At 40.6% G+C, this 27,273-nt stretch overlaps 1 protein-coding gene across 1 annotated transcript in view; it reads left to right on the top strand.

Moving 5' to 3' along the window:
• Positions 1-27,273, top strand: part of Cfap54 (cilia and flagella associated protein 54) — a 293,678-nt gene that overhangs the window by 163,194 nt on the left and 103,211 nt on the right. The window contains 6 exon segments of the mRNA XM_035451711.1: positions 2,780-2,902; positions 9,814-9,867; positions 13,687-13,848; positions 13,850-13,894; positions 17,457-17,522; positions 20,383-20,552. Of these exon segments, the coding sequence (XP_035307602.1) occupies positions 2,780-2,902; positions 9,814-9,867; positions 13,687-13,848; positions 13,850-13,894; positions 17,457-17,522; positions 20,383-20,552 (620 nt within the window).

The following is a 27,273-nucleotide window of genomic DNA, read 5'->3' as shown; positions in this document are numbered from 1 at the left end:
ATAGAGGTTAAAAAGAGAAATAACAAACAGCTGTTATTTCCTCTTGAGGTAGCTGTTTCCTCCAGGTTGTATATGACCATTGATGTCTTGGATCAGAGCAGAAGACCCCCAAAAACCAAGAACAGGCCTATTAACAGTCTCTCATTGGAGGAATGAGGAGGTTCTTGAAGCTCAGCTTCATTAGACCACTGCCCTCCTGGAGATAATTCTATAGATAAACAATTAGCTGGGCTGGGAATCTTCAGTAAAGTAGCTTTTTGTGAGTTGTGCACCATACAGGTGGATTCTTCAGTGGTATATCTGCCATGGGTTGTCCAGGGTAGTTTCTGATGATATAGTTGCCTTTGAGTTTCCCATGATTCTGTAAATAACCCCAATAAGCCCATAGTTCACCAAATTAAACCAAGACAGAGATCTCTCTTTGATCTTTGGTCATGGTTTTGTCATAAAATAGTTTTGAAGACAGTGAGGAACTATGTATGTACCTATTTGGAGCTTTGACTAGGAGGGATTATAGTCTTGACAGATGCAAGTCAAAAAGATATATCCCACAAAGGAAGAAGTGACAGTCTGTGTGAATGGAATTTGTAGAAACACCAGAGTTGGGAAACACAAAGTAATGATGCCCCCTGACTAATGAGGCTGTTATAGATCTAGTGGTGGAGTTTCTAGAGTTCAGTAGATTCTTCCAGGGAACATAGAAAGATGTCTTCATTACCAGCTGCTCTGCTTCACTGTAGACCAGCTACCCCCATCAAAGATTGATCTCAACATTTCAAACATTCTCTGAAGGTATATGAAGGTTTGGTTGATGACTAATTCTCATTGTCCTCTGGCTTGTATCCACAATACAGGTTGCTGTTGCTTCAATTGCTTAGATTGATGTGGTGAAATGAAGTCAGAGGTAGCCTTGGCTGATGTTTTGGTACAGTGTTCTGACCACACAGAGGTCTTCAGGAATATTTTCTTATAGGGGTCAGTGAAAGTAATGGCTACCTGGGGTCCAGAAGAGTCCATCTAGCTCCATAAATACTTGCTTTGATATTTGATAGCAGTGGGGGTGGCATGACAGGGACAGAGACCACCATCTCTTGAGTAAAAACTTCAATGCACAGCTCAACAGGCACGTGACTTTCTCTTTCCCATTAAAAACAGTCTTCTGGCTTTTCATGCTTTATTTTCATGTCATTTTTACAATCAATTTCTCCTTACTTGCCTTTTTTATTTCCTCTCTTGAAGTTCCTAAGCCAGGTATGGAAAAGAGAACAGAGACTGTGGTGTATTGGAATGCTGAAGATAAATTGATTTGTCATTTTCTATGTGGGGTTTGTGTGTGTGTGTGTGTGTGTGTGTGTGTGTGTGTGTGTGTGTGTGTGTGTGTGTGCATGTGTGTGTCTAATTTTGTGCTTTATTCTCTGTATTCATTCATATGTATGTGGGGCCTTGCATATTGTAGCCAGAACTTTCCATTTGAGATACACCCTCAGTTCTTGTGGTTTCATTTGTTTGTTTTTAAGCCAGAGTCTCTCTCTCTAATGAGGGCTGTCTTGAAACTCTCTGTCCTTCAAGCACCAGGATTTCAAGTGTTCATTGTCAAACCCATCACTCTAGTAACTTCTTTTTCATATAGCAAAAAGAGATGCCTACTGTGGTCTGCAGGGTCTCTGTATTTAGCAACCACCTGTGTCCACTTTATAACTCTCTCCACTGCCCTCCCCCATCTCCAGCCACATAGGACCCATGACCTTGTACTCAGGGTCCTCTCAGCATGTTTTCTTTCTCCTTTACATGACTTCCAACTCTTCTCTTGAAGGGTCCTTCCTCACTGAAATTTTCTGAGACCTCACTGTTGAAAGCAGGTTTTGTCAACACCTCTAAGACTCTAAGACTCTCTCTCTCTCTCTCTCTCTCTCTCTCTCTCTCTCTCTCTCTGGTTTTTTGAGACAGGGTTTCTCTGTGTAGCTTTGGAGCCTGTCCTGGAACTTGTTCTATAGACCAGGCTGGCTTCCCTAGTGCTGGGATTAAAGGTGTGAGCCACCACTGCTGGCCTTCTAAGTCTTCTCTTACTGTGCAAGACCCACGTGTGTCACTTACATTTGGTTAACTGTGAATCTCAGGGGACTCCAACCTTCAAGTGGGCATGCTGTCCAAGAGATGGTTAGTAAACATGTTGAATGCCAACTTCCCTTCCTTGAATTTCCGGACTTAGTCCAACTAAATTGTAATCAAAACAAACCTGGTGGAATGTATAGCTACCAACTGGTTAAAGTTGTTAATCATATGCCTTTAAAGCTGACACTGTTAATTATAGATAAGAAAATTAATAGTTGTCTCCATGTTGACATACTGTGCTTTTGTCTGACATTCCTCAGAGGGTTCAAGAACATTGGGGGTATTTTTACTTTGTTTTTACTCAGATTCCCATGGGAACCATGGGAACAAAGAGATAAGTTTAATTCATTTCTAAAACTTCTCCATAGCTGTTATATTTTTGTGTCTGCCTCTGATGAAGTAAGCAATGGCTGATAAGAGCCTGTTGTGAATGGTCCTCACTGTTGTTAGCTGTGTGGTTTCTATGTGCAGTAGCACATAGAAACAGGCATTTTCACAAGCACACTATTAGGTATTAGTATCTACTCACTGACCAGTGAACATTGATTCCTTACACACTACCACTATGAAACAGGCATTTCTGAGTACAGAATCTAATGACTCTCCTCTCAAATTTGTATTTTGTAAGCAGAAGAAACTAACATAAAATATTTTCTTTCTTTTATAGGCCGAGATCCTTATAGACTTAGGCTTCTTTTCTGAAGCCTCTTATGAGATATTCCAGATTTTTCATGGGAAAAACTTGCCATCTACCATCCCTGCTGGCTATAAAACTATAGCAAAAGTTAAGGTAACCTCTGGTCTATATTCAAAGCTATATATGTTTAAAATCTCTGCAGGGTGCATTCTCAAAGCCCGGAGAACATCCCCACAGAAGTGTGTTCACAAGTCTCTAGTACACCGGACCTTGCTGTTGAGTCTGGTTACAGAAGCATCAGGTTTCCTTTGTCTGGAGTGGAGAGGTGCTGGGAGGGAGGGAATGTGGCTCGAGAGAAGATGATTGCAGTCGAATTCTGGCTCAGGTGTACAGTATGTTGCTGTTTATTATAGGTACATCTGCCAACATAGGCCAGGTTTGTATGTCTAGTCTTCTCTTGTTTGTTCAATGTTTTTCAACAAGGTGATCTTCCATATTTATTATTTGGATGTTTTAAATTTGCACACCTCCTCTCCTTCTCCTTCTCCTCCTTGTCCTTCTCTTCCTCTTGGGTCTGGGGAAGTGACCCAGGTCTTTGTGAATGCTAGCCCGGTACTGCGCGTGTGTGCTCTCTCCCCTTTCAGCATTGTGATTTCCTTGAGAGAAGAACATTCTCCATTTTGCATAATTTATGTTGATCTTAGAAGGTAGTTTTACCTGAGTTGCTTAATTTGTATTTGTAAACTAGCTAATTGAAGCCTCCTTGAAAATGAGTACTGAGTTTACAGTGAGAACATAAATTAAATTGGAGTGAGTTATTATTTCCTGCTTTCGTTTTCCTGGTGATCGGGGACCCATTGGGTGACCTTGCGTTGGGTAGGTGCTGATTAGAATTTTGATTTCATTATAAGTAGCAATTTCATCACTTGAGCATATATATTCAAAACAAAAAAACTAGCAATAAAACAAGTGTGTTTTCTAATGAGTGCCGGGGAAGCATGGAGTTGGATGGCTAGGCACCTTGGGAGGATCTACGAGGCTATGGGGAAGGGGGAATCGTGTTCACAGTTTATTTATAATCAGTTCATACATTAAAAAAGAAAGAAGCCTACTGAGGAGCTAGGAAGATGGTTCCATGGGAAAGAACATTTGTTCTGCAACCATGAGGCCCAGAGTTCAAATCCCCACACCAGTGAAAAACCCTGGTTATGGCAGCATGTGCCTATATCCCCAGCCTTGGATTCCAAAAGCTCGTTAGCCAGCCAGCCTAGCAGAAATCATCTAGTCTGGTAAGAGGCCCTGTCTCAAAGAAATATATAATAGAGGAAGACATCTGACATCTTGCCCTGGCATGTATACATACAGACACATGATCCTGCAAACATGTGCATGCACCCCCCCCCCCACATAAACAACAAGTCATTCTCCAGGGGAGATGGTATGCATGGACATGAGACTGACAGACACATGTAGGAAGAAGCTGAACTCAAATTTAGAGGACCTAAAATGGACTTAGTTTTGAAAATGACTCATATAAGTTGGCATCATATTTATGTGTTGTTTATTACTTTAATGTAGTCCTCAAAATGCATCTTCTCATATTCCATAAAATACTACAGTGCTATTATTTATTATGATTAAGGCTGGGGACACAGTACTATAGTAGAACAGTTGTGTGTGTGTGTGTGTGTGTGTGTGTGTGTGTATGTGTGCACGTGTGTGTGAGGACCTTGGATAGATCTGCAACACTGGGAACACAGGGTGAGTGTGGGGCTGGAAAGGTTCATTTCACAGGATACATGAAGCCTTGGATTTAATCTCCCACATTGAATTAAAAAAAATGGCAAAAACTGCATGTGGTTCTACATCCCTGTAATCCCAATACATTTAATGCCATCCTTGGCAGGTTTGAGATCAGTCTTGGCTTCATGAGACTGTGAAGATATGTATAGAGCACTTTAATAGAGATTTTCATTAAACAATATGAATAGATATACATATCTTGTAAAATATATGTATACATTATATATAGCTTAAGGTATATATGGTGTATGTGTGGATGTACATCTGCCTAGCTGTTTATGACTTGCCTATGGGTCTCCTAGTTAGGCTTACTATTGCTGGGATGAAACATTATGACCGAAATCCACTTGGGGAGGAAAGGGTTTATTTGGCTTACTCTACCATATCATAGTCAATCATTGAAGGAAAGCAGGGACAGGAACTCAAACGGGGCAGGAACCTGGAGGCAGGAGTTGATGCAGAGGTCATGGAGGGATGCTGCTTACTGGCTTGCTCCCCATGGCCTGCTCAGCCTACTTTCTTTTTTTTTTTAAATTTTAGTTATTATTTTTTATTTAAATTAGAAACAAGCTTGTTTTACATGTCAATCCCAGTTCCCTCTTCCTCCCCTGCCCCCACCGACCCCCTATACCATTCCCTTTCTGCTCCCCAGAGAGGGTGAGGCCATCCATTGGGGGATCTTCAAAGTCTGTCATATCATTTGGAGCAGCGCCTAGGCCCTCTCCTGTGTGTCTAGGCTGAGAGAGTATCGCTCTATGTGGAGAGGGCTCCTAAAGTCCATTCTTTTGCTAGTGATAAATACTGATCTATTACCAGAGGTCCCATAGATTGCTGAGGCCTCCTCACTGACACCCACGTTCAGGGGGTCTGGATCAGTTCCATGCTGGTTTTCCAGCTATCAGTCTGGGGTCCATGAGAACCCAGGACCACCAGTCCAGGATTTGCACCTCCCACTGTGAGCTGGGCCCTCCCATATCAATCAGTAACTAAGAAAATGATGTACAGGTTTACCCATAGGCCGACCTTTAGAAGCATTTTCTCAGTTGAGTATCCCTTCTCTCTGATAACCATTTCTTGTGTCTAGTTGACATAAAACTACCCAGCACATTACCTATCAAGAGAGAAGTAAGTTGGCTACTCATTTATTTCCTGTGGTATAAATGAATTTATCCTCTTGTCTGGATGAAGTTATACTTTCTTGCTTTCCACACAGTAACCAGTATTTTTGTATTATAAACAGCCTGACTTTGGTTATTAAAATTATAGTTCAGTTGATCCAGACTGTTTTTGAGTGCTTACTGAATCCATGCACTGTTGTAGGCATGGAGAAGGAGCAGTGAAAACCTGCCTGGAGCTACTGCTTTCCTGGAGCTTGGTTTCTAGTGGGGGGAGGGGCAGATCATAAACCCTGAACACACAGCCCTGTGACAGCTGGCAGTGTGTGCTCTGAGCACAGTCCAACAGAGATGAGGGGAGAAGCTTGACTTGGGTGGAGGGCAGGTGGCTGTTTCATTATGTAGGTGTTTTTGGACGGTTGTTCTCATTAGCAACTTGTGAAGGATTAGTTGACCTTACCTTGAAATAACCTGGGAACCAAGGCAGACAACAAAATAAAGAAGCCAAAAGAAATGAATTTAGAGTCATCCAAATGAGTCCAAGAAGAGAAGATGGAGAGAAAAACCATGTGCATGGGTTGAAAAACAAGAGTTTTCAATGGCCACTTCCTTCGAGAAAAGAAACAAGCCTTTTTTTTTTTTTTTACATGGACATGGCAAACTTCATTTTTATCTAGTGACTTTCATAAGATAAATGTGTAGGTGACTCATCTCCCTGTGGATTCTGACTTCAGATTTTGTATTCTCAGAGTTAATTTGCAGCTTTCCACCTTCAATTGGGAATTTAAAAGTGTAATTAAAAGAGAAAATGCTTTCAGGGTTTATAATTAAAATAGGTGCCAATGTTATTAGGCCGCAGGCCAGTTATTTAAAGAAGGGTTTAATGAATTTAGTTTCACTTGCAAAGGAAGTAAGTGAAAAAAACTTATAGCGTTTTAAAAAGTTCTATATTTTGTCATGTATTTGTATCAAGATTCCCCTGTTGTCACTAATCGTAAAGTCCCATTAAGAATTCCCTTCATTTATGTCAAGGAGGAGTCCCTTTTTTGAGTCATTAGTTTTTCAGGGTTTCATAGATAATAAAAATACCTTCAGAAGGGGAACTCTGCAGTAGCAATGCTGGTTTGCAATGACTGTTCAGGTATTTTGGTGTGGGCATCTAGAAAGAAGGATTTGGGGGTGAGCAGTGTGTTTGGGAGGGGCTTCTAGAATGTATGCTGAGAGAGAAGGAACAGTCCACAGCAACAGAAGGAAAATGGTCCAAAAGCATTAGTGAAAATGTCACTCCTCTGGTTTCCTCAGACTGGGTGGAACATTAATGCCCTGAGTTTCTGGGGTCCCCTGAATGTTGTTAGGGCCACATAATGTGTCCTCGGACAAAGATACACTGTAAGTGACTTAATTGTCTGACCCTGGAAGTGGTTGCATACTTCCGGAAGAGTGAGGAGGTAGGATAACTGAATCAGTGTTGGCACCTATGAAGATAACATGTTTTCAAGATGATTGTCAGGGTGGAAAGAGATGTATTTTGTTTCATTTTCCGGTGGAAACAAATGTTTCCCTTGAGCCAACCAGGAATCCATGATTGACATGCTAAAAGGAAGAGAGCCATAGTCACCTCAAAATGGCACAGTTTTATTTATTGTTTTTCTTTCAGATTTTTTTAATTTGAATTAGAAACAAGATTTTTTATATGACAATCCCAGTTCCCTTCTCCCTCCTGTCCTCCCCTACCCCCCGCCCCACTATGGATGGTGAGGCCTTCCGTAGGGTGTCATCAGAGTCTATCATATCCTTTGGGATAGGGCCTAGGCCCACCCCCGTGGGCTCAGGGAGTATTCCTCTATGTGGAATGGGCTCCCAAAGTCCACACCTATGCTAGGGATAAGTACTGAACTATTTCAGGAGGTCCTGTAGATTTCTGAGGTCTCCTCAATGAAATCCACATTCCTGGGGTCTGGATCAGTCCCATGCTGGTATTCCAGCTATCAATCTGGGGAGCAAGAGTTCCCCGATGTTCAGGTCAGTTGTTTCTGTGGGTTTCACCAGCCTGGTCTGAACCCCTTTGCTCATCACTCCTCCTTCTCTGCAACTGGATTCCTGTTCAGTTCAGTGATAAGTTGTGGGTGTCTGCTTCTACTTCCACCACCTGCTGGATGAGGGCTATCGGGTGGTATATAAGTGAGTTATCAATCTCATTATCAGGGGAGGGCATTTAAGGTAGCCTCTCCTCTGTTGCTTAGATTGTTAGCTGGTGTCATCTTTATAGATCTCCAGACATTTCCCTAGTGCCTGATTTCTCTGTAAACCTAAAATGTCTCCCTCTATTATGGTATCTCCATTCTTGTTATCTTCAGTTCTTCCCCTGACTCAATCTTTCTGCTCCCTCATGTCCTCTGCATCCCTCCTCTTCTTCCCTTCTCATTCTCCTAGCTCCCTCCCACCTCTTCCCATGCTCTCAATTTGCTCAGGGGATCTTGACCCTTTTCCCTTCTCCAGGGGACCATGTATGTCTCTCTTAGGGTCCTCCTTGTTTACTAGCTTCTCTGGCAGTGTGGATTGTAGGCTGATAATGCTTTACTCTATGTATAAAATCCACATGAGTGAGTACGTATCATGTTTGTCTTTTTGTGATTGTTTACCTTGCTCAGAATGGTTTCTTCTAGTACCTTCCATTTTCCTGCAAGTTTCAAGATTCCATTGTTTTTTTTTTGTCCCCTGCTGAGTAGTACTCTATTGTGTAAATGTACCACATTTTCTCTATCCATTCTTCAGTTGAGGGGCATCTAGGTTGCTTCCAGTTTCTGGCTATTACAAATAGTGCTGCTATGAACATCATTGAACAGACGTCCTTGTTGTATGAATGTGCTTCTTTTGGGTATATTCCTAAGAGTGGAATTGCTGGGTCTTGTGGTAGACTCATTCCCATTTTCTTGAGGAGTCGCCATACTGATTTCCAAAGTGTCTGTACAAGTTGGCACTCCCACCAGCAGTGGAGAAGTGTTCCCCTTTCTCCACATCCTCTCCAGCATAAACTGTCATTGGTGTTTTTGATTTTGCCATTCTGACAGCAGTAAGATGTTGTCTCAGAGTTGTTTTGATTTGCATTTCCCTGGGGGCTAAGGATGTTGAACACTTACTTGTCTTTCAGCCATTTTAGATTCCTCTATTGAGAATTCTCTATTTAGTTCTGTACCCCACTTTTTAATTGGATTCTTTGGTGTTTTGGAGACTAGCTTCTTGAGTTCTTTGTATATTTTGGAGATCAGCCCTCTGTCAGATCTGGAGTTGGTGAATATCTTTTCCCAGTCTGTGGGCTGAATGGCACAGTTTTAAAAGTGAAAATATTGCTTGATGCTGTTGGAAGTTTGGTCACATGTTGTGGATGGCGTGATAGGTGAATCAGCCCCTTTCCATTTCCTCAAGATATTCTTGTTTTCTGGCCCAGAACTCCTTTTTAGATTCAATCCAAAGGCAATAATCAAAATGTAGGCAAAATATTTACCAATATTCCTTCACTTTAAGGCAGGTTAATGATGTAATGGTGGAAAACGACCACACTAGGTAACTCAAAATGGCAAATAATGCATTCTTATACTACATTCGTTGGTACCTTCTAGACTGAGGTTTGCAAATAATCCAATTTTGTAGGAATAAATTAGTTGTTAGTGAAAATGGAATATAAGTGAGTATGTAATTTTAGAATAATCAGCAAGAAAAGGACAGGAGAGACATCAGAATACTAACATTTACTGCCTAAAGAAGGTGACTTACATACAATTTTTAGGTTTTTTTTTTTTTTTTTTTTTTTTTTTTTTTTTTTTTTGGTTTTTCAAGACAGGGTTTTTCTGTGTAGCTTTGGAGCCTATCCTGGCACTCACTCTGGAGACCAGGCTGGCCTCGAAATCACAGAGATCCACTTGCCTCTGCCTCCCGAGTGCTGGGATTAAAGGCATGAGCCACCAATGCCCAGCCAATTTTTAGTTTTTTTAAATACTGATATTTCTGACTAGTTCATGTATTACTTTGAAAACAAAATGGCACTTAAATGGTTTTAGGATACATTAATAGTTCCACTTAAAAGAATGCTCAAACATGAATGCTTAAAACATGGGTTTTACTCTTAATGTTTTGTATTTTTGACAGACAATTCAATCATTTGACTCTGGAAAACCTCTTACCAATAAAGACAACATACAGGTAATAACAATATTTAATGTCCTGAGTTCAGTTTTGAAATCCTGCTCTGTGTGTGCTCATTTTTCTCTCTCCTCCCCCCTTTCTATTGTTGACAAGGTTTCATGTAGCTCAGGCTGCCCTTTAACTCACTGTGTAGCCAAGGATATCCTTGATCTCCCAATTTCCTCTTTTGTTTTTAAATGTCTGATAATAGGGTTTTGATCACAAAATTCTGAGGATAAAGTTATAATTGTATTAATCTAACTTGATGGCTAGGCTAGTAACTAGCTTCTAGAACTGGATGTTTCCAGTTGGCTTGTACAGCCATGCCATTATTTCTGGCTTTCTTATTCAAATGTCTTAGCTACCTAAAAGGTAACAACTGACTCCATTGTAACTAAAGAACTTCTTACCATTTGGAGTAGCCCACATATTGTGTTCAATATGGCTGCTACTTGTATCCTTTCTTCTGGGTTCCAGGACTACCCACCAACTGCAGGGCTTGCTTTTATGTAACGTTTTTGTATGCAGCTTCTTTCTTTCTTTCTTTCTTTCTTTCTTTCTTTCTTTCTTTCTTTCTTTCTTTCTCTTTTTTTTTTTTGCAAATTGAGGATAAGATTGCCAACAATCAAATGATTGGTATTTAAGCATTTGATTTCCTAGTGACATTTAAATGTTTTAAAAAAACAACTTAAAAAATATAATGATGTCATTAGCGCCTTAAAGTCAATATACAGGTAATAACAATACCATGGACTCTATCAGGAATTAGACTAGAAGCCATTCATATTACATTCTGGCAAAGAATCTGGTTGTGTTCTGCCCATGCCCTAACAACTTGACCCAGCTGGATTCAAAAGCAATGGAAGACTATTTGGCAGAGGGAATTTCAAGACAGTGTGGCGTGGGTACCTTTACTTAGATTTACAGAGACACAGGGTAGCAAATGGAACAGAAAGATGGGGAGAATATAAAGTTTTTCACAGAATGGAGTGTGGACATTTAAAGTTGCTCACAAATTTGTTGTGGAAAAAGCAATGTCATTGTTAAAGAGATTAGCACACTAAAGGGATACCTAGTGCCACACAATGAGAAGTCAGAAAAGACCCTGAGGGCAAGACCCTACCAATCAAAGGTGAAAAGGAAAGTTGTGAGGGAGAGAGCTTAACTGACAGTGCCACCCCAGGAGGCTGCCAGCTTCACACCAGTCTGCTGTAACTGGGACTAAGGGAGTAGGCAACATGCTGAGAATTGTCCATATGGTACTGGTTTTGTAAAAAAAAAAAAAAAAAAAAAAAAAAAAAAGTGGGGGCAGGGCAAGCTGAACACCAACATTCAACTCTCTGCTTCCTGACTGAGGATGCAATGTGACCAGACACCTCATGTTCCTGCTTTAAGGTGGTTGTGACTTTAAGGTGGTTGTGAAGTTGCCTTTTCAGGTATTTTTGTCCTAGCATCGATGGTAGCTAATGCATAAGGTGTTTATTTTAAGTAACTCAAAAGGCATATTCCTCAAGATACTTTATCTTTGTTTTCCTTCATTTTGATAAAGCATAGAGCCTCTCTTTGTTAAATGTAATCTTACTACTTCTGTATTGTTGTGCATTTTATTTCATAATTTATTTTAGTTATGTTTCATATCATTTAATATTTTTTCCTAAAATTTTATTTTAATTCATAAGCAAGCTGCATGAAATGAAAGGACTGGTGTTAGGAAGATAAAAATTCATTTTCATGTTTAGGGGGTTCCAAAACCTCAGGGAGTTTAGGAATATTCCTTTCTTTCCAGTCACAAATGCCAGGCCATCCTAAAAACGTTTCTTATGGAGCAGTGTTTGGTCTGAAAAGAATGTCTGTCTGATAATTTCTTTTTACTCAAAAAGAGACTGACAGCATAATGGAATAACCCGATTTCTATTAGCTAATTAATTAAAACAGTACTGTTGGCCTGCTTAAGACTCTTCAGATTACACTTTGTCTTTTCTGCATAGAAGGAGAAAAAGTAGTGTTAAATAGCATTACTAATTAATCTTCCTTTGATCCTCAAGTGTTTGTGCGTAATTGTCAAGGCTCATTAAATCACTTTGCTGAGGAGGGAAGAGAAGAGAAATGTCCTCTCTCGCCTCACCCCCACTAGTCTGTAGTTTCTCTGGATAGGGAAGACTGATGATTTTTCTGGTGCCACAGTTGGTCTGCACCTCTGGCCAGTGGGCATTCCACATCTGCTCTTTCGTACCCATTGGTTTCCAACCACAGAATAGATGAAGAAAGGAGGAGCAGAAGACCAAACAACCTAACCTGTCCACGCCTGTCACTGTTGTTTCGAATTCTCCCAAACTATGTTTTTTTTTTTCTTGTTTATGTAAGGCAAATAGTTTCTCTCTTTTCTAGAATAGATAGCCCCAGCATCTTCTTTATTCTATATCAGTTCAGAAATGATTAAGAGTCTGTTACTTCCAAGGCACTGTTCCATGGCTGGTGACCACAGCCAGGGAGCATCACAGGCCAACACCAAGTCTTTATGGAGCTTATACTTTGATAGGCAGGGTTAGTAATAATAAATGTCATTAACACAAAGAAGTGGCTCACATTGTATATTGGGAAAGACCCAGCAATCACTGTGCAAAAGGAATTTGGGAGAATTGTAAGTAGGGGTTGTAATTTCAAATGGGGTGAGCAAGTTCATCTCCACTTAAAGGTGGATGGGGCATGAGCAATTTCAAGAAAGAATAATCTAGCAATGGGACAAATGCAGCCGTCTTAAATCCAAGCTTGCTTGGATTGGTGAGAGCTATCCTGGCTAGAGCTGTATGGATGGTGGAGGAGTGGCAATATAAAAGGTCAGAGAGGGCACACTTAGAAGTCTTGTAGGGACATTGTAACATAGGCTCTTATCTGAGCAAAACCCGGAGCCATTGAAGAGCTTTGAGCAAAAGTGTGGTCTGACTCACTCAGGTGTTTCTTTAGTTTTATGCCTTATATTTTGTTATTTATCTGGGTATGTGGGACACGTGCCACAACATGCCTCTGGAGGTCAGAGGACAACTTGCAGGAGTTGGTTTTTGTTGACTATGTAGGTTCTGAGGGTCCTCAGGATTGGTGGCCACCACCTTCACTCACAGAACCACCTCACTTGCCTCCAGTTTTAAAGAGATCTCTTTAGTCTGTTGAGCCCACTGTGCCAGGGATTATTTTGGTGTCTATTAATCAAACATCAGTCAGTAAATGATGCAGACACATTTTCAGCCCTCAGAAGAAGGCAAGAGGAGAGGGGTAGTTAGAATTTAGAGGAAAAGAGAGTGTGGAATGACTAGGTGGACCTCGAATGGACAGGCAACCTGTAGGATGACTGCTGCCGAAGGTCCTCAATGTTGGACCGCTGGCACCGCCGTGTGATTTTCATCTGCCCTCTTTCACTGTACGCCATCAAATGAACTTTAGAATCCTGGTTGCAAAGGAAGTGGGTATTTGATGAAGAGGGTTTGGGAAAGGGCACTATTGACCGACCATGGATGCTCGTCTGGGTAAGGATACTGTTTCCCTATTCTTGTCTAGTCTGTACTCATGGTAACTTGGAGCAGCTCATATGTGTGACTGTTGAGCTTCTGCAGTCTCTCTGAGCTGATAGGAAGTGTGTTTCATCCCTCTGACCCCAAGCTTGGTCTCTCATTATGTGGCAGGGCAGGATGCAGTATTGAGGAGCTGGAATGGGTCTGCTGTTTATGGAACTCTCATGTCTAATCCTTCATCTGGCACCCAATCAAAAAGATGAAATGGGAGCAATACTAGCATGTGAGAAGATGTTTAACTAACCTGTCCCTGTCCCCTTCTCATTTGTAGGTGCTTGAAGATTTAGTCAACAAAGGCTTGCCTCTCATTCTGGTTACTCTTGGCCACCAACATCTCCTAAATAAATATAATTTTGTCAAGGCCCACTTCTTCATAAGTTTGGCTGCAACGATAAACTGTATCCCAGATAGTTCATCAAAAACACTATTCTACACAGTTGCCGTCGACAAGAACAAGCCCAACACCCCAAACTTTAAAGGTAAGCTTTTGTATTTATTTATTATTATACAGTGTTCTGCCTTCATGTATGCCTGCAGACCAGAAGAGGGCATCAGATGTCATTACAGATGGTTGTGAACCACCATGTGGTTACTGGGAATTGAACTTAGGACCTTTGGAAGAATAGCCAGTGCTCTTAACCACTGTACCATCTCTCCAGCCTGATCCAGTCCTTAGTACACATGACTTTATACAGTTGCTGGTTGGTGCATCATAGAGAAAAATGGGGAAGAATGCACACACAGCATCTTTCACAGCACAATCGTCCATACTGCTGCTCCTGGCTTTTCATACAGATTTGAATCATCCATCACCCAGGGTCACTTGCTGTTAGCCCTCCAAAGCTTTTTTATATTTATATTTATGGTGGGTCTGATAGCAAACATTTACTTAGTCTCTCTTTAACTTAAGAGATGCCTTAACCTTCATTTTTGAAATATCAATTTTGGCTTTGGGAATCTTGGTTGACAAACCACTAGTCACTTTGAAGGTGTTGCAACATGTTCTGTGTTCCATTGTTTCTAATGAGAAGTGAGGAATTAATCTTGATAAACCATCATTTTCTTTTTACTTCTTTCACAATTTTCTTAGTATTGATTTTCAACATTTCCTCTCATGTTACTAGCATGTGTCTTTATATTTCTTTCACGGGGAATTTGTTGAGCAATCTGGGTATGTTGATTGTCTCCCAGTAAAGTTTAGGAATCTTTTCGTTTGTCTATCATGTGTATGTGGGCACATATGTCTGTGTGTATATGCAGAGGCCAGAGGAAGATGTTTGATACCTTCCTCTATCACTTTCCACTTTATTTGTTGAGACAGGATGTCTTGTTACATGAGGAACTTGCTGATTCAATTAGTCTGGCTGCTTACAGAGTTCCCAGGATCTGCCTGTCTCTGTGTCCACACTGGGGTTGCAAACATGCACAGCCATGCCCAACTTCTACCTAGGACAGAAGACTTGAACTCAGGTCCTGTTGCTTTCACTGAAAATTCTCTTATTTACTGAGCCATCTTCCTAGCCCAACTTGGAGGAATTTTAAGCTATTCTTTTTTTTTTTTTTTTTTTTTTTTTTTTTTTTTTTTGTGTGTGTGTGTGTGTGTGTGTGTGTGTGTGTGTATGTGTGTATCAGTAAAGAGCATCCTGGCTTCCAGTACTGATCCTTGCTTTGTTTTCTTGAGAAGGGTCTTTCACTGTTTTGGCACTTGCCTGGCCAATGAGCTCCTGGATTTACCTGTCTGCTTCTCTAATGCTGGGGCCTCAGGGATGTACATCCACACCAGGATTTTTTATGCTTCCCCTGGAGGTCAGAGGGCAACTTTGTGTAGCTGGTTCTCTCCTTCCACATACCCATAGATACCCAGGATTTGGGCTCACGTTGCAAAGGAGCTTCTACCCTCTAAACTGTCTGGCCAATCCCAGCTATTACCTCTTTACATATTTGTTTCACCTTTCCTTCTCTCCCCTCCCTCTGTTAATCCCACCAGGAATGTGTAGTATGCTTAATGATAACTTCAATTTCACTGGCACTGTGTATTTTTGTTCATGGTCTTTTTTTTCCTCTGATTTAACAGGCTTTTTTCCTTTACTAGTCCCAGGTTTAATGTGGAGTCAGTGTTTTATTTTACTTATTGTATATTTTAGCTCTGTAATTTCAAAGAGTTACATTTTGTAATTTCGCTAGCAATGCTTTTTATTTGATCAAGCATTTCTTTATATCTTTAGTTATGGCTTCCTTGTTCTAGTTCTTATTACTACTTGTGATTGCTATTGCCTGCTATATTCATGGTATGGTTTGGGTAGTTAGTATCTCATCCTATGTGTTGAAAGCTTGGTCTGTTGCTGGTAGATCAGTCATGAAGAGAGGATTGAATTATGAGGATGTTAACTATCAATAAATAATTCACAGATTCCTTCAGAGCTGAGTGGGATGTGGAGGTGGCATACAGTTGGAAGAAGTAGGCCATTGAGGGCATTCCTGGGAAGGGAATCTCTTCTCATCCCATCTTCTCTCCCTAGCTCACACCACCATCCTGGGAGAGGCAGTTTTGTTCATACTTTCTCTTACTCTCCCTGATCCTACCCAGCTGTTAAGCTCTGTGAATTGTTGGCTGATGGAATCATTGTTTGGACATCTTCTCAGGGGCTTACTTTGCCCTTCTTGTCATTTGTCAAGGGATAATTCTGAAGTCACTGCTCTCAACTTGCTCTGAGATATGGATGATCCTGAATTTCTCTCCCACCAGTACTTTCCAACAATGCAGCCAACACACAGTTTAGCCTGTGTATCTGTTTTACTCTATCAACCTTTTCTAGAACTTTCTCTGTAACCACTGGTGTTCTTGAGCACATCATTAGAGTTGAACTTCTCTAAGCTCAGCTTCAGCTGTAATGGTTAATTTGATTTGCCCATTTGCCATATACCTTAGCAAGCTTTCCCAGAGACAATAAGGCATTTAAAAAAGTTTCCCCATGGAGTAGTTTCTGAGAACTCCTTGTATTCTCATGCCAGAAGTTGATATCTCTAATCTCTCTTTTTTTTTTCTTAGAAAAAAAGCAAAGCCAATCAGCTGACCCCTAAGACCAGAGACCCCTGTTTTAAGAGAATAGCATGGAGGTTGGGATTGGAAGAAAAGAGGAAGTCAGTGTCAAGTCCCATTTGATTCTAAAACCATTCTTTCCATTTGTTAAATTTATAGGTAGATAACGGTTCTGTAGCAGTGTGTAATGACTTGTGATTATGAAGCTGGTTGGCTTACAACAGGCAGACTTTTTTTTTTTTTAATCTAAATCCTACTTCAGAATAAGGGCAGACTTTAGGTCTTGGATCAGGAATTTGGGAGATACTTGACTACATTGCTTGAATAGACTTGCTGTTCTAGATGCTCCCACTCTCTGCTATTACAGCAAGGGCTTCTACATAGAACCAATGCTTCTGTGGTGTGTTTGAGTGCTTTGCCCATAAAGAGTGGCATTATGAAGAAGTGTGGTCTTGTTGGAGTAAGTGTGTCACTGTGGAGGCAGGCTTTCAGGTCTTATATGCTCAAGCCACACCCAGTGCAGCAGACTCTTGACTGCCTGTGGATTCAGCTGCCATGTTTCCAGCCATGATAGTGGACTAAACCTCTGAACTGTAAGCCAGTTCTAATTAAAGATCATGGTGTCTCTTCAAAGTAATAAAACCTTAACTAAGACAGTTTCCAAGGACGGTTTTTTGTTTATTTGAAGTGTTAGAAGTTTTTGAAAGATGAGGAGAAGAACCACAATTTTACATCAGAAATTAATAACACAACTAGCATCATTCAGCGTGCAAAGGACCTGTTCAGAGCTGTCTAGTTGTTGCAAAGATAAGCACTAGCATTCCAAGGTGTATTTAGAGAATGTTGATATACATATGTGTTTCTAATGTTCACTGTTGATTTTAATGATTTATTTATGCATCCCATGAATGATAGATTTTGACAAACATAAGTACTGTTTAAGCTAACCATTGATCCTTGATCTTTCTAAAACATTCATGTCTTTAGATTTGTACCCAAAGGATAATGAAAACGTACACGCTCAATCTTTAAGACTCAGAGATGAGTCCACTCTTTGCATGATGAAGGTAAGCCAAATGTTTAATTTTTTTCTTCAAATCATGGTAATTGTTTGTCAAAAATGCTCACTACACAACAGGTATTCTGCATGGTGGTTTGATTCTCATACTTCTATGATGTAGGTGTTAATTTTTTTTTACTACATTGTGTTTCATAAAACAACAACAACAACAACAAAAAGCAAAAAATTCAGGGTTTCTGAGAAATGGTGCTGCACACCTTTAATCCCAGTACTTGGGAGGCAGAGGCAGGTGGATCTCTGTGAGTTTGAGGCCATCCTTGTCTACAGAGTGAGTTTCAGGACAGCCATGACTATACAGAAAGACCCTTTCTTGAAAAAAAAAACAACAACAACAGCAACAACACATAACACAAAACAAAACAACAACAAAAAACCCCCTAAGATTTAGACAATATATGAAATTTGTCATTCAAATAATAAAATATCCATCTGGAAATCGGATCTATTGTTTTTATTTATTTATTTGTTTATTTATTTATTTAAAAGGTTCATGGTTTTAACCATTTCACTAAATTACCTATGATAGTCCTTGCTTTGTACATGCAAATTTTAGACATCTGTTTCTTTTTAATTCACTTTTATTTTTGAAACTATATTATAATTACATCATTTCCCCCTCCCTCTATTCCTTTCAGACCCTCTCATTCACAGCCCCACCTTTTTTTCTTTCAAATTCATGACCTATTTTTCTTTAATTGTTACATATATGTGTGTAGAAATATACTTTCTTAAATACATAATTATAGCCTGATCAGCCTGTAAAATGTTTCTTGTAATGTTATGGTTACAGAGCTAAACTTTGGCTTTGTATAACCGATTGATGTGCTCTTCCCTGGGAAGACTCTTTCTTCCACTCTTGGCACTCCTTAGTTGCCTGTAGTTCTTTGTGTAGAGATGAAACCTGGTGAGCTTCACCCCTTCTGCATGCATGTCTAATGATGTTGTTCTTCTGCAGGTCTTATTTAGGCTGCCATGCTGATGAGATTTCATGCATGTATCTTCTTCTGATATTTCTAAAAGATTCATCCTCACAGTACCTTTACTGGTCTTCTGGCTCTTAAAATCTTTTTCTCCCCTCATCATGTCCCCCTGGGTTTTGAGTGCAGGATTTGTATTTGTGTTTCATTTGGGACTGTTCTCAAAATGCAGACAACTCTTCATTTTGATTGGGTTGTGGTTTTCTTTAACGGTCTCTGTCTATTACAAAGAGAAGTTTCCTTGATAAGGAATGAGAGCTATACTTATCTGGGCCATATGGGCAGCTATTTAGAATGTAGTTAAGGATTATTGTGCTGGTTTAGTAAAGAGGCAGTTCTAGTGGGTCCTTCTCCAAGATCCATGAGTTCACCAGCCCTGGATAGTTTGCTAAGTTGCTGGTACCACACATGATTTCTGTATTGCTGAGCTTGTCTTAAACTCAATTAAAGTGCTGTTGGTTACAACATAGGTATGTGTGCCACTACTGCATCCTTAAGGTAATTCTGCCATGCTGGTTGTTGTTGCTCATAGACATCATACTTGGGCAGGTCTTTTGGTTGTATCCTTTATTTCAAAGCTTGCACAGTGCCTTCTTACAGTACTGTGAGAGCTAGTCCTCAGGAAGGAGGCTTTTAGATACATCCCAGTGTCAAAAGTGCATGGTGCATCCTGTTGTTTGAAAGACTGTTTTTTGCTATATTAATTCTGTTTACTATTGATTGCCTATCATAAAATCTCATTACCTTCATATTAGCAATTAGGTAATCAGAATTTAACTTGGAATATAGTCTGTCTTCATTATGGATTCTGTCTGCTAATTATCCCATTTGCTAACATTTACTTGTTACTTCAAACATATACTTCAAAGAGTATACACTTTATGATCATTTGTGGACATGCTCAGTGTGTCAAAAATTTGATCATAAATGTGTGTGTGTGTGTGTGTGTGTGTGTGTGTGTGTGTGTGTATGTATGCATGTATGTATGTGTGTATATATACCCAGTATGCCTGTGGCCAACCATGGTAAAAGAGGTTCTGCGCTGACACTTGGTTTCCTCCCTCTCTCAGACTGTCAGGTGGCCCTTCTACACTTCTCTGGTCTGTTAGTACAGGTTGAGTGACCCTTGCGGTAATCTTCAGATTCTGGGGGATTTTGTAATATTTGCATAGACTTCACTGCTTGAGCAACCATGATCCAAGCATCTAAGCACTTCAGGATCTAAAGCTTTTGGAGAGCCATGTCAATGCTTCAAATATTTAAGCTTCGTATCTTTTTGCATTAGTTATCCCCAAACATGTGCTATATTTCCTCCCACTGTGTTTCTGTTGTCAATGAGTTTTGCTATTTAAAATGTCCCTCACGCAGCATATTAAGATGCTGACTAGTGCTTGTGATGTGGCCTTACAGAGAAAATAGATACACCATATAAATTTCATTCAGTCCTGAACTATATAGTTCTTTTGCTTGTGAGCTCAGGGTTAATGAAGCGGTATGTGTGGAATATGTCTTTAAGTGTAAATGCACATAAAAGCAAGGTGAAGTACTGATCACCTAGTAAACATGTGACAGGAGGTCCCCAGGCACAACTATCTATTGTCCCCATGAGGCAATGTTTCAGTGTTCACTAGTGGATGTCAATGGCAACTTTACAGAAATGTGAGCAGACAGGTCCAACAGCTCTGTTGTCAAGCCTTCCCCTGATGCCACATTCCACGTTCTCCTTTCTGTGCATCTTCTCTGTTGATTATCTATAGTTGTCCTGTATCTCCCAACCACTGTTAACTTCACTGAACTCAAAAAATTCTATTTGACAAGAGTGAAATGTTGTCTCTGAATTTGTGGGACTGTGCGGTGTTCTTTCTTTAGTCACTTTTACTGACTGAAGCTGAAGAGAAGATAAACTCCCTGCTGTCTGACATGGACCTTCAATGCCACAAGCCCCTCTGCCAGTGCTCTGCTCAGGAGCTGGAGATCCTGGTGGAAGCCAGACTTCAGCTGGCAGCCATCGCCCTACAGAGACAGCGGGCACCATACGGGTGAGTCTACTGAAAGAAGAGGAGCACTGCCTCAGCCTTCTCATCCCCTCACCCCATTCATCTTCTCACTCCTCACCCCTCATCCCCTCACTCCCTCATTCTGTCACCCCCACCCTCACACCTCCCACCCCATTCGTCTTCTCACTCCTCAGCCCTCATCCCCTCAGCTGACTATCCCTTCATCCCTCACTCTCTCGCCCCTCAACTCCTCACATTCTTTACCTCTCAACACTTCTCCCCCTTCACTCCTTTATCTCTTCACCCCTCACCATTGTTACCCACTCACTCTGAAAGCCCCAGTGCCCTGCCATTTAGTGGCGTTGGGAAGTTGTTCATTTTCATTTGTTTAATATTCACATAAGTTTTGGAAAGCCTTAGATCTACAGAGGCATAATTATTTTTAATTATTCACGGGGTCTTAAAATTAATTTTTACACAGAACACATCAGTTTTCTATAAAGAAATTCCTTTATTAAGCACACTATGTAGGATGTTTAATATCATATATAAAATGAACAAATTAATATGCTTGACTTTTGAAAATTTTTTAACAAAAAATTCAATTTTTATAGTTTTTAACACATAAGGTCCTTGGAGTATTATTTTTCTTAAGAACCAAATAAAAATATGAAAAGAGGGCTTTGAGACCTGGCTCAGCAGTTAGGAATACTCTTCCAGAGCACTCAGATGGGGTGATTTACAACTAACTAACTGTAAACCAATTTGGGGAGATCCAGTGCCCTCTTCAGGCCTCTTCAGGCTTCTTCAACCAGTGCTATACAACACACACACACACACACACACACACACACACACACACACACACACACACACTTGATGGGGGAAGTGCTTCTGTGTATGTTTATCTTTTGATTGTTAAAGAAAGTTCTGTTTGGCCAATGAAACAGCAAGTTAGACAGGACTAGGAGTCAAAGAGGATTCTGGGAAATGTAGTAGAGAAGTGGTGATCTAGGCAGGAAGTGACATAGCAAGGAGACTCATATTTAAACAAAGGAAAGAGGACGTGTCCCCTTTTTCCCCTTTCTCCTCCAGCAGCACCATGTGAGCCACCGTCAAGAGAGGGTGCCAGCGAAAGGCATCCTCTCTAAGATAAGTCCTATAAAATATATAGATTTATGATAATTGAGACTGAGCTAACAGATGAGAATCATAGTCATTGGCCAAGCAGCATTGTACCTAATATAAGTTTCTGTGTATTCACTTGGGCCCTAACTCAGGTGGGCAGCTGGCATAAAGCACACACATGGCGGTGGGGCTTGGTTTCTTTTGGCGGAAAGATTTATTGTAACACACACTCATTTATACACATGTAATAAAAAGACAAAGAAGGTCTGGTTTTTAAAAATAGCATCATCTGAACTGTTGAGGGCTGGACTGTCCAAGAAGCTGATTCTTTAAATTCACAGCTGTGCCAGAGCTTTCATTCATCTTGGTCACTGACTCTTTCATTAGCCATCTCACTACCACATACTGGTCTAGAGACTGATGGTGCAAAGTGTTCTTTATCCAAATGCTCACAGCCCTGTATAAAATAGCACAAGTCCAGCAGCCCTTTACCACCACAGAAGTAACTCTTTCATTGGGTTCCCATACCACTGTTGATAAACACATCTGCATCATGAAGTCCTCAAGACATTCACTAGTGGTTTGTTTACTGATGTATACATACACTTGGACCATTCACTGAAAATAGTTTTGAGCACGGACACCATGCTAGGCACCTGGGATAGGTGAGTATGTCTAATCTATAAAAAATGCATAGTGGTACTACTGATTAAAACCCTGTGGTCGAGCTGGGCAGTGCTGGCGCACGCGTTTAATACCAGCAATTGGGAGGTAGAGGCAGGTGGGTCTCTGTGAGTTTGAGACCAGCCTGGTCTACAAGAGCTAGTTCCAGGCCAGCCTCCAAAACCACAGAGAAGCCCTGTCTTGTAAAACCAAAAGAAAAAGGAAGAAAGGAAGGAAGGAAGGAAGGAAGGAAGGAAGGAAGGAAGGAAGAAAGAAAGAAAGAAAAAAGAAAGAAAGAAAGAAAACCCTGTGGTCAGGAAGTGTATCTTCCAACAGAGGATAAGCAGGCTGCTAATACACCTCAAACAAAAGCCAGTCTGCCACATACCATCTGAGACCATAAGCTTCATGGAGACTGTCAGGAGTAAGAGATGGTTGGGTTGAGAGAAGAGGAGTCGTTTGAAGATTATGTACTCATGGCTTGATACAGTTGAGTGGTAGACCCCTGGAGCTCTGGATTTAATTTCCATCATTATCAAAGAGATAAATAAAATAAATAAATGTTATGTGTTATAACAGAGAGCACAGGTCAATTTTTATGCTCACTGCTGGCAGCCTTTGGGTCCCACCACTTGCCTTCTTCTACCCAGAACCTGTGTAAGAACAATCAGTTGCTTGCCACTGATCAGTTGCTGGTAGGATGTTTAGGCTCATGACCTGTGCAGAGGAATGCATACCAAAATGCTACCATCCAGCAAGCACCATGAAACAAACCAGCTCCTTTCCTTGTTCTCTCAAGACATAGCCAAGCTTTCCAGGAGCCTCCCATGCTCTCTGTAGAAGGCCTAGTGATGTGCTCAGCAGATTCACACTTTGGCTTGTGTATGAATTTTATCCTAGAGACAGAATAAGTAGTACTTTGTCAGTTTCTAAGTAGTCCTGAAAAATCCATTGGCTCTCTGTGGAACAGTGGTTCTCAGGGCATGAAGATGACTGGAAGATAGTGTCTGAGACCTTTGGAGGTGGGGGTCTGAAGACTGAAATGTTCTATGCTAGAACTAAGACATGGTTACCTGATTCACTTCATTGTGCATTGATGCTGCCAAAGCAACAGTAAAACCTCTGACCCCTTCACATGAATCAAGGACGTGAGAACAAACTGTGACATTATAGTCTTTATTACTGATCATGTGCGATTAAAAACAAAACAAAAGCCAGCTGGGGTCTGGAAAGATGATTCAGAGGGTAAGAGCACTTTCTTACCCAAGCCAGATGACCTAAATTCAATCCCTGGGACCCACATGGTGGAAGGAGAGAACACACACACACACACACACACACACACACACACACACACACACACACACAGAGAGAGAGAGAGAGAGAGAGAGAGAGGGGGGGGAGATTATAGCCAGCTGCCCTAACTAATGCCCTTGATGAAGGAGTAGACACTATGTCATTTGGAATCTCTACCCTGGGATCTTCAGTGGACTGCTTGTCTGGGTGACTCTGCTGGTGGCTGTCTCTGAAGAAACACATGAGTGATGGAATTGAGAGTTGAACAAGATGCTCTTTTTGTGGAAGACCATCTTTATTTGAAAAAACAACTGACAGACTGTGGCTGTTCAACTTGGGATATTTGGCAGACATTTTCTTGAAAATGATCACGCTTCTTCTAGGAACAGATCTGCTAGTATCTGTTCCCCATGATAAAATTTGAACTTTCATAGGAGCATCTGAATTTTGGAGAATATGTATTTCTCACATGAACACGAGAGTTTATGAATGATAATATTCATGGAAATATTACTTAATTATACAAATAAGTATTTTCAAAATCTTTGTGAACCCAGCAGATCAATAGGTCTGAATGCAGGAAACCTCCCTCAGTGTGTGATATGAGATTCTATGTGGCTACAGACATTTAAGAAACTATCAAATAAAGATGTTTGTAGTTATCTAAAGAGGCCAAGTGGGGCTGGGGTGATGGCTCAGTGGGAAGCATGCTTGCTGTACAAGCACGAGGACCTGAACAGAGATCTCTGGCATGTAGGTAAAAGGCCTGGGTAAGCACCCATATCCTAGTGTGGGAGTAGAGAGAGCTAGTGACAGGAGGGTTCCCAGAGCTTACTGTTCAGGCAGCCTAGCCAGTCAGGACCCATGTTCAGTGAAAGAACTTGTCTCAATAAGGTTAAAAGGTAATAGAGGAAGACACAAGACATTGACCTTTGGCCTCCACATGCCTGTGTGTACATGTGTACACGAATCTGCATGCACATATGTATATTCACAAACATGCACTCACACATAAACCACCACATACAACATAGATATATATGTACATGTATATATATATATATACATGTACATATATATATTTCCAAATAAAAGAAAAAGTCTCCTGTGAGGCTTACTCTTCTTTAATCATCAAAATAAAATGGAACAATAGATTGTAAATAAACAGTAAATAAATAAACAGACAGTAAATAAAGCCATGGCAGCCTCTGTATCCATGTTTTGGAAAATATTTTTTGGGGGTAAAATGTATTGTTTGTGTTAATATGTAATGACATATTTTATCTTAAAATGAAGTCAATATCAAATAACTCAGTTTCTGATATGATAACTATTGATGGTACTCTTTAGAGGGCCCCTATAATTTTATATGTACAGCTGATTTTTAGGAGTGGATAACAGTGCTGAGATTGAACTTGAGCTATGGTAGTTTATAGTGATATTACATATACGGACATCATTATGCTGTAGTTTATTGATAGCTTCTGAAAATTTATTAATTGTAGGCTTAGACTGTTACTACTAATCACCAGTTATTTCCCCTGCCAAAGTTTGAAGGGTGAAGAAACTTTTAGTATATGGTTTCCAGTAGTGCTCTTTTCCTCAAACTATATCCCTGAGAGCAACTGCAAACCTAGAACATATGCACACCTGCGAGAGCGCGCACACGTGCACATACTTACATACATACATACATACATACATACATACATACATACACACACACACACACACACACACACACACACACACACTTACTTTCTGGTCAGTACCTGTCCTTAGATATTATATTCTCTTTTGGAGGATGTAAGTGATGAGTGCCTTTTTTTTTGTGTGTGATAAAGGAATGAGAATGAGAACTTGCAAGCTACCCAGGAAAGGGCTGTCATAATAGAGCTTTAATTTGAAGACTAGGCAGATATATGGTAGACATATGCCAACTCTGTGCCAGTGTATCAGAACACTCCTGTTTCAAATACATGAATATGGCCCCTGGGGGAAAAAATCCTGAAAAACCTTTGGTGCTATTGCCTCTGTGGAGCAGACTTCATTTTGGGAAGGGTACTGTCAAGACGAGTGAGTTTTTCTTCCATGAACTTGACCCCGTCCCCAAGCCTCTTCTGGGGCACTGCTGAGAGCCTTTTCCAAATGATGGTCAGCCTGACATTTCTTGGTACTTTTAATAAAATTATGTGTCAAGAAAATTGAAAGACGCTTCCCCTGGGGTGACAGGTAGAGCAAGCTGCATGGATATTATGAGAATAAACTGACCATTTTTTGTCATGAATGTTAATAAGAAATAAATGGGATCAAAGCTTTCCATGCTGTGCTTCTTCTCCTTTTGGACTCTCTTCAGAACACCATCCTTTTTATGTTGTTTAAGCAAATGTTTGTTCCTGTTTTCCTTTGTCTTTAATTTATGGTCTAAATGGGAAAACGTCCAAGCCTTTTGATTTTTATGACAAAAATGAAACCACTTGGGATTTGAGACTTTAGCACAGGTCACATTTCTGGATGTCTCTGGCTAGTGCAATGGAGAAACCAGAAATTCTCCATTGTGCAGTTGCTGTTGCTTAAATATTTCTCTCTGGAGATGGTATCTTGGAAACATAACCCTCTGAGGTGCACGCTAACAATGTCTCTCTGTCTGTGGTGGCTTGAGGGATAAATGTCCCCTATAGGCTCATGTGTTTGAACATTTGGTCTTTAGTTGGTCGTATTCCTTGGGGAGGTTGGAGAAAGTGTATCACTGGAGGTGGTCTTTGACATCTTATATCCTTGCCCACTTCCTGTTACTCTGTGTGGATGAGAATGTGACCCGCCAGCTTTCTGTTCCTGCCAAGCTTGCCCTGTCCATTGCTATGCCTTCCCTTTAATGATGGACCATATCCCTCTGCAACTGTAGACCAAAATAAAGCCTGTCTGTCCTCAAGTTGCTTTTGTCAAGGTATATTTTAATCATAGAAATAGGAAAGTCACCAATATGTTGTAGCCCATCTTTGTGGGGCTTCAGTTGGATCCAGTCAACTTGCCTGGTTCGTACCTTAGAGAGGGAGTGTGGATTGAGAAATGGCAGGTAAAGACACTAAGAAAGAGACAGAGACACAGGGTAGAGTCAAGAGGGCAATCCAGTGAATACTGGACACCCCAAGTTTATTCTTCAATGTCCTGAAATACCCCAACCAAAAAGGGGAACATGACAAAAGACTTCTTTATCATGTACAAGGAAAAACAGACTTTCTTCCTAATTCTCCAAACTTTTAGTAACCACACCTTTCTTGTTATCTGGCCTTGAGGGTCAAGACTATTTAGATAAGACATCCACAACTAAGATCAAACATCCTACAGTCGTCACGCCTTAGACTTTTAGATCTTATGATTTTAACCTTGGAAGACTAAGGAAAGTTTTGAACTCTCTGACCTTAAGTCAAGTTGAAGCAGAGTCATCTCTGTGAGCCCCTGACACCAGTATGAGCTCCTTTGAAAGAAAATTAGCAGTTTGTGGGGTCATGGGGGTAGTGTCCTAATGTAGGCATTATTAGCTTTATAAGAAAGAAGCCTGAGCAGTGTGGCAGGCTGGTTCTGTCTTGGCATGCAATATTCCACTATGTTATGATGCAGCAGGAAGCCCTCACCAGCTCATGACACCCCACCTCATACAATTTCTTATGTCCTG

This window comes from Cricetulus griseus (assembly GCF_003668045.3).
Source record: "Cricetulus griseus strain 17A/GY chromosome 1 unlocalized genomic scaffold, alternate assembly CriGri-PICRH-1.0 chr1_0, whole genome shotgun sequence".
Lineage (NCBI taxonomy): Eukaryota > Metazoa > Chordata > Mammalia > Rodentia > Cricetidae > Cricetulus > Cricetulus griseus.
The sequence above is the reverse complement of the archived record's forward strand: the minus strand, read 5'-3'. Positions and strand labels throughout refer to the sequence as shown.